A 7964-nucleotide genomic window follows, 5' to 3' on the forward strand; every position below is an offset into this window, starting at 1 on the left:
TTTCTTTCAAGCTGCCCTATATAATCGCTCGGCCGACCACTTCGAGCTGGTCCGTCGGGTCGGAGACGGAGAGCGCTGCCTCCCGTGGCCCAGTGATGGGACGTGTTACGGGTCGTGAGCTCTGGTGTGCCCACGCAAGCTCACACCACGCGGCAGAGCGTTGCACATTCTTCGCAGCGTTGGGCATTTGTAAGAAAAGAATGAACGACGAGGTATGAGCAACTATGGTGGTAGATGAGTGGTTGGGTATGCGTGATTCGGAACTCGGTTGGACATTGTTTTTGCCGAAGCGACGTCCGCCGCCGGACACAGACGCCAGACACCGACGTCGGGTTTTCTGCGACCCGGGGCCCTTAACGCCGTCGCGTCAACACAGGCGCAGGGTGTATGACGTGCATGGTGCATGTGGACTGGAGTTTTGGTATGTTTGGAGTTTCTGCCACGCCATACGGCCCCCATCTCGCGTGAGAGCGTTGTGCGGCGTTGGTTCTTCGTGACATGCGGCGGTAATAATGAAGTGGCATAGGGCAGCACGTCGGCCACATGCATGTAGAATGTCCCGTTCATTGAAGGAGCCAAGTACAACAGCATTGCAAGTGGGTTTAAAGACGCGCAATATGTATGAGGTTGGTCAACGAAAAAAAAGTTTTTTATTCAATCGAGACAACAAATTTATAGGCTAGCTGCTTAAATGCCAAGTATTGTCATTGACTAGGAGGTAGTGCAACGAATAAGTTGGTTCGCTGAGGAACTGGTGCACACACACACACACACACACACACACACACACACACACACACACACACACACACACACACACACACACATATATATATATATATATATATATATATATATATATATATATATATATATATATATATATATATATATATATATATATATATATATATATATATATATATACTTATCGAGGTGTGCTAGTCGAAGAAGGAGACATTACTTACACTGGAAGTCGAGATTGCGTTATTACCCAAATTTTACCAATCTGCTTTTCAACTAGTTGCTTTAGCGCACGTATTGCAATACACGAATTGAAGCCAGTGATTTCACGGGGCATATCCACGTGGACCGAATTTTGAAACTAACACCAGTCTTGAGAAAAGCGCAGGCAAGCTTGAGGTGAAAATGCACTGGTGTTCAACTTACTTTCTTTTTAACAAAACGTCTTTCTGTGCAGCGAAGCTCAAAAGTTGCTGGAACACCAATGCATTTCGTCGCAAACGTTGGGAACGCATATCTAGAAACTGTTTCATTCATAGAATTTATTCCAAGTGGTTATGACTTCCGAAGACGCCGTCTACAACTCACAAATCGTAATATGTGCTCTACGTAAAGTAATTAGTTCAAACTTAATAAGTTAAAATCTGTTCATTAGTCAAATATCCATTTGCGTTTTTCGAGCTAATATCGTCTACCTCTGAGGATAATCCAGCTGATGTAGTATAATTGTGCTGTATGCCACGGGTGATTTCTAAAGATCCTGTTCACGATTAAAAATAACGAAAACGCCCCGTGTGTATATATATATATATATATATGCTCGATGGAGCTTTCGATACTCGCGCGCGCCTAAAGGTTACACCGCTGCTATCAGAGTCAGCAACACTCAAGGAACATTTCCATGGCAAGCCTTTCTGGCATTCAAGAACTCAAATACGTTTTCCCCCACCTGCATTCACTGACGTGTTGTTTACTACCTTGACATTTGCTCTGCAGCTCTGCGATATGTAAAGAAAGAACGAAAGCAGAGTCTTGTAATGGCACATAATGGTGTGTGAGAGAGCGAGAGAGAGAGAGATGGAAAAGGGGTGGGGGTGCAGTTTACGAAGAGTCTGCGAAGAGTTTACGAAAAGTTGCGACAAAGCGGACAATAGGTGAAAAAAAATAGATCTCGGAAACAGGCTGTTTCAACCAATAACGAATTTCCGCCAGCCAATCGCAAGAACAAGATGGCGAGCGCTGACGCGATGAAATTTTGCAACGGCCAGATGTACGTATCTTTAACGCAGACCTAAAATTGTTTCGCTTTTTTTATATATATATATAATGCAATAGCATGGATACCGGAGCTTCCTAGAAAAGAAAGATTCGTTTTCTGGATATTACTCCTTCACATTATCAAGTCGTGCACTACTGTAACATCCTTTGGAAATGAATTTGTGTCAATAGCTACTGTTATGACGACGGCTAACACAGTCACGGACACTACATGGACGCAAATGGTCAAGCTAGCGCAGGAAGCTCGTGCGCAAACAGATACATGCACGAACGTCGTGGACCGTCGCTGAAACTTGATACCAGGCCGTCTATGTCTGGTACCTGGACCACCGCAGTTGCTCGATGCATCACTAAGGCATTCGGCGACGGGGGCACTAGGTCGCATGGTTTGACTCCCGAGCGTGGCGGCCGCGTTTCGACGGAACCGGTAAGAAAACGATACGCAAGAAACGCTTGTGTATGCGCTTCGGGTCCAACCTCGAGCGGTAAAAAAAAAATCCGGAACCCTCCGCAACGGCGTCTCCCAGAGCCCGTGTGCCGTTTCAGGATGTCAAATCAATGAATGAATGAATGAATGAATCAATCAATCAATCAATCAATCATACACTCTCCGTTATCACCATCACTCCTGAGAACCCTCTTCAACCCTTCCTCTTAAGTAAAAGGATAAAGACCGTGACTTTATTCATTAAAGAAAAATTTTGCCATCTCGCTGTTATGGAGAAGACGCACATTTGCAGACATGATTTTATCGAAACGTCGGTCATTACATCTCGGTTTCTGCAACGCGCAAACCAACGCACAGGACGAGCTCTTGCTCACAGCCTCACGTACACAGACAGGCTGGCGTATCAGCGGGACCGCAGCGCAGCTAGCCTTACAGAAATGATCGACGTCTTTTCAATCTTTTTTTTTTTTATCCCTCTATAGATTTCTTCCAACTTCACGTGGTCATTTCCTCGTCACGTGGTAGCAGTCGCAACTGTGTGCCACCCGGATTCTCTCCATGCGCTCCCGCTGCACACGCTCCAACACCAAAGGGCCTTATTTATCACCCGAAGAGTAACAGCCTGCGACAACCGCAACAAACGAATCGGTCGCAGCTGCGCAACAGCTAGCAACGATTTTCCCGGACATCGTCTGCGGCAGAAAGGCAAGCATGTATGCGGGACTGAGAAATGCCCCACTGACAGCACAAGCCGACGAGCGCAGCTTGCTACGCACACACATACACGATACGAAAGTCTTGACAGGAGTGCGAGCCAAACCTCCTTGGCGCGAGCGCTCTGCGCAGACGGAGGGCAAGGCACGCCAACAGATTATTCGCGCCACATTTCCGGCGGAAGCCGGCCGACTCGAAGTTGAACAGACACGCGGTTTACAAAACACGGAAGGAAGTGCACGCTGTAGACACCAGATTGCGGCTTATACGAGCCGCAAATTAAGTTCTGGACTTCTTCGAGGCCGCATTTCATCCCCATCTGGCACAGACCATTCGCGGTTCGATTAACCTCTGGGTGCAGACGACCGTGACAGAGGGAGCAATCAACCCGCGCGGCTGGTCTGTCCGCTTCGCTCAAAGCATAACCGTCACGGGAACAGCAGACGCGCTGAAGCGAAATCCACGAGGGAAGATGCTGATGCACCACCACGTACCTTTGGCCGCGAGCTGCTGCCTCGAGTAGCACCTGACTTCGGCCCTGATGCTGGCCGCACTGAGGACCGAACAGTCGGTAGCGCAGGCGTCGCTGTCGGCGCTGAAGCGGCGCGCGGGCCTCTGCTTGTGGAGGCCCACGTTAATCTCGTCCAACAGTTCGTCCACGATGGACTGCGCTCGCGACAGCGGCGGTTTCCGCGGCGGAGGCGACGATTCGCCGTCGGCGTCGCACATCCTGCTGGCGTGGTCGTCGTCCTTGCCTGCCTGGCACCAACAGCCGGCGAGGGGCCCCCGCGCGGACGACGCATCGAGCCGCGCGCGGAAGACGCGGCTCGCTCACTTCGAAGAGGACGTCGGGGTCGCCGTCGCAACCGCACACGACGGCACCACTACACACAGCGCGAGCGCTCGAGCCAAGCGAGATGGGCTCGGGCCTGCAGCCACAACAGCAGTAACAACAGCAGCAGCAGCAGCGGCGGCGGCGGCGGCGGCAGCAGCAGCAGGTGTTTCGATAGCGGGCGGTCGCGCGGCACCCCGGCTCCGGAAGGAACAAGGGGGCCCCAGCGGCAGGCAGTGCTGCCGCCGCGTCGTCGCAGCCGCTCGCGCTCTCACGTGTTTCAACCGCTGCTTGCGTGCGTCGCGCGTTCGTTCGACTGTCCCTGCCCTCCGCGCGTAAGGCGTGCGCAGGCTATAGCTGTCCAGCCGTCCAGGCCGCTTGTTGAGGCTGACGGCCCTAGGAGCATGACTCCGGGAATAGGGCAGCTCGCATATGTACTCGCCACGTGTAGGGGTTCGCACACCCGGGCTGGCCGCGCGATCTTTCTAGCGCCGTGTGCATGTGTGTGTGTGTGTGCGCGCGTACGCTTTCAATTATGCTGCCAGCGAAGCCGACGGTGCCATACGTATGCGTATGCGCGTGCGATTATGGACGTAAGGAGCTGCGGCGCTGGGCGCGCCGCGCTGTGGTGAGCAAATTACACGTCGTCCAAGAGCAGCCGGCGTGAAGCGCGTGCAGACAAAGAAAGGCGTATGCGTGGCCGCGCTTATTCGTAAGCGCACGTCTTTCTATGTGGTGAGCGGCCCGCCCTGTCTTTCAGTTTCCCTCGCCCTCTTTCTCCCGCCGTCTGCCCAGGGGTCTACTGCACCGCCTTCCGCGAACGCTTTTGTGAGGTGCCGCACAACATCGCCTGCCGAACCGCAGTCGGCGCCTCCATTTTCCATCCCCCCATACGTATAAACATCCTTGTTAAAAACGTTTGCGCACAATAAGTGCCATCGTTAGAGATCACAACCGCCACTCCTCTTCTTTTTTTTTTTTTTTTTGACCGGTAGAGTAGAACCCGGTCACAGCTGGTGCATCTGAGAGACGGAAGGTTAAAAATGAAAAAGAAGGAAGGAAAAGGCACATAAACTGCGGCACGAATTTGGAACGTGCATTCAGGACAGCAATGAATCACCCGTTGCCTTTTTTTTTTTCTTGTCATATAGTTTTGTAAAATGTACACCTCTAACCAAAGCCGGCCGTACCCAGTATTTATCTTCAGGAGTGGTTTTACAGAGACAGTGGTGGCTATTTGAAATATTCGAGTATTCTTGCGACTGAACCAAGCACCTCTCCCATGTAATACTTTAAACATAACATATGCTTTAACATGTATGTATTCCCTTCACTGTGCTTGTGTATATACACCCTATTAGAATTTCGGTATGGAGAAGGAAGACAATACCACCAAGACTCTGTCCTGCTGCGCGATATATGCCTGGACGGTTTCAGTCCACAGAAACGGTAGAAGTGATGTGCTATATATATATATATATATATATATATATATATATATATATATATATATACTCTATTCATTACTGTCAAAGGATGGTGAAGTTGTAAGACATCAGTTGTACGCAGGGCGCAAACGGTCGATTATATATATGGAATAAACGAACACACAGGACCGCCCTCCCGACGTGTGTCCGTCAACCCCGTCCGTTTACCATTGCTTACTACGGACACATTACTAGATAGGCAACATTTGCATAAGCTGCCTTTCGGCGATCCATGGAAGTTGCATTGCTAGGGATTTGAACCACATCGTCGCACAAGCTTCATTATGTTCAAGCTCCTTCCCCCAAATAGTCATCCAGGAATTGTGCCAGTGAAAGCACACCGCCAAGCGAAGAAGAGCCATCTAGAAGAGGCGCACACTGGCATATACACTATTCCGGACCAACCGTAGAAACCACCGATACACGAAAGGACCGGTAACATATATGCGTATAAAGTGCTAACAATTGCGAATAATGTTCAAAGTTCAAGTACGAGTACGGTACACCTATCAACTACAACCTCACGAGCCTGTTGCCTTCTGCGTAGAAAAGTGAGCCATATGTGAGCAGCAAGGTAGTACTTTTCTTTCCCCGTTACATATTGTGCGGACGCTCAGTTCCTCGCGTCTCCGGACGTTCGTCTTCCCCGCAGGGCTGTCTCTCCTAACGTTCGGCTTCCGCGCGCGACACACGTGCGATGCTGAAGTTCGTGTCGCAGTACGCTGCTGCGACGAACGGTGGCGCGAGTTTTCGGGATGCCAGCGCTACCTGACGGCGTGAATAACGCGGGGTCAAGTGAACCATAGTTATACCGTAGCGTATAATATCGGGAACAGTATGCCAGTATACGCTACACCGTGGTCAAGAGTGTCTTGCTTCCTCCTCTTTGGCCAGTGGTGTCAACCGTACGAATGCAGTTCTTGGAATGAACATGGGCTTTTGACGTCATTGTGACAATATCTAGGGATTATTAAATGATGAGCCAGGAGAAGGAAAGCGCAGTCGAGGACGGCATAAGACTAAGTGGGGTGATGAAATTAGTGGGGCGCTAGTTGGAATCGGTTGGCGCAGGACAGGTGTAATTGGAGATCGCAGGGAGAGGCTTTCGTCCTTCAGTGCTACAACTTTTAAGCGCTTCGAGGCTTGTGTATCTTGGGAGTCCAGTTACAATGCGTTTGGCTTCGTTAAGTAACCGGTCGAGCGCGTGCATCTGTGTGCGGTTGACTGGATGATACGACAGCCCGTACATGATACGGGAGACAAGAAAAGCTTGAGCGAACTGCCGCATTTCACGCTCGTTTACTCCACGGGTGCGGGTAGAGATTCTGCGTAAAGCGAGCAGGATTTGTTTGCTGGTCTTCGTAACGCGTTGGAACCAAGTGTTCGCTGTGCAGTTCTCGTCCGAGCTGGTAGACATGCACGTCTATACACAAGAGACGAGACTTCGCGCCACAAATGCCGGGCGACACAGACTCATGCTCCTCGGGTATGACGCCCACAAAATGCCCATTTTGCCCAACAACACGCCGCCGTGGGAAATCACGGCTCTCACCGATGGCAGGCCACTTCCTCTCAATGTGGACCCTACTCAGCGAATGCGGCGCCTTGCATATGCCAAGAGGCATGCCAAGGCTACGAGTTCACTCTCTTTGACTGAACGCTTCGTATACACGGATGCTGCACTGCCTGCAGACGACGCTAGTAACACCTGTTATGCCACTGCGTGGTACGACTAGACAAATGAAAATCAGAACCACCGCCATCATATATCAGCAGAAGCAATGTCCAGCACCCGCGCTGAGCTAATGGCCATCCTAGATTATTTGGAGTGGGCCCTCGCAACTTCGTCTCAAACTGACCCTGTTCACCATCATGTGTACACAGACTCCCAGGCTGCCCATCGGGCATGTGCTAATGTTATTTACACAGATCCCGTATTGCAGAAGATCCGGCACCAGGCACGCCTGCTCCGCGAACGCGGTCACGATGTTACCATCCACTGGGACCCTGCGCACTGCGGTATCCCCGGAAACGAGAAGGCTCATAGACTGGCGCGCGCTCATCTCTCTACCGATACACCTTATCCTCTTCTAGCTACCACACCTGAGGTAGCAGACCCGATTGCAGACAAGCATGCGACCAAACAACGACGTGCCGCCTACCTCGCAGCAGTGGGCAATCCACTCTCTATACCGTCGCTTCCACCGAAGGTATTCACACGGCGAGAGTCAGTCTTGCTTCGGAGAATCCAGACAAGCACCCTCCTTACTCCTCACTTGTTGAACCGTTTCCACAAGGGTGGCACACCACCACCCGTAAGTGGGTTCTGTTCCATGTGCACATGTCGTGCTGATCTCAACCACCTTTGTTGGGAGTGCCCCCTCTACATCCCACCAAGGTTTCGTGCCCTGGCCTTCTCCTCTCCGGACTTGGGCTTGCCCGGATACCAGGTTTCCGGACC

At 51.0% G+C, this 7964-nt stretch overlaps 1 protein-coding gene across 2 annotated transcripts in view; it reads right to left on the reverse strand.

Moving 5' to 3' along the window:
- LOC126521915 (uncharacterized) overlaps nucleotides 1-5419 on the reverse strand; it is a 227000-nt gene extending 221581 nt beyond the window's left edge. For both annotated transcript variants that reach the window (XM_050170658.3, XM_050170656.3), the window contains exon 1: nucleotides 3679-5419. In XM_050170658.3, coding sequence (XP_050026615.1) covers nucleotides 3679-3913 — 235 coding nt within the window. In that variant the 5' untranslated portion in view covers nucleotides 3914-5419. The remainder of the gene's footprint in view (nucleotides 1-3678) is intronic.
- Nucleotides 5420-7964: the final 2545 nt, after the last annotated feature.

The sequence above is a fragment of the Dermacentor andersoni genome, chromosome 6 (assembly GCF_023375885.2).
Source record: "Dermacentor andersoni chromosome 6, qqDerAnde1_hic_scaffold, whole genome shotgun sequence".
In the NCBI taxonomy this organism is placed as follows: domain Eukaryota; kingdom Metazoa; phylum Arthropoda; class Arachnida; order Ixodida; family Ixodidae; genus Dermacentor; species Dermacentor andersoni.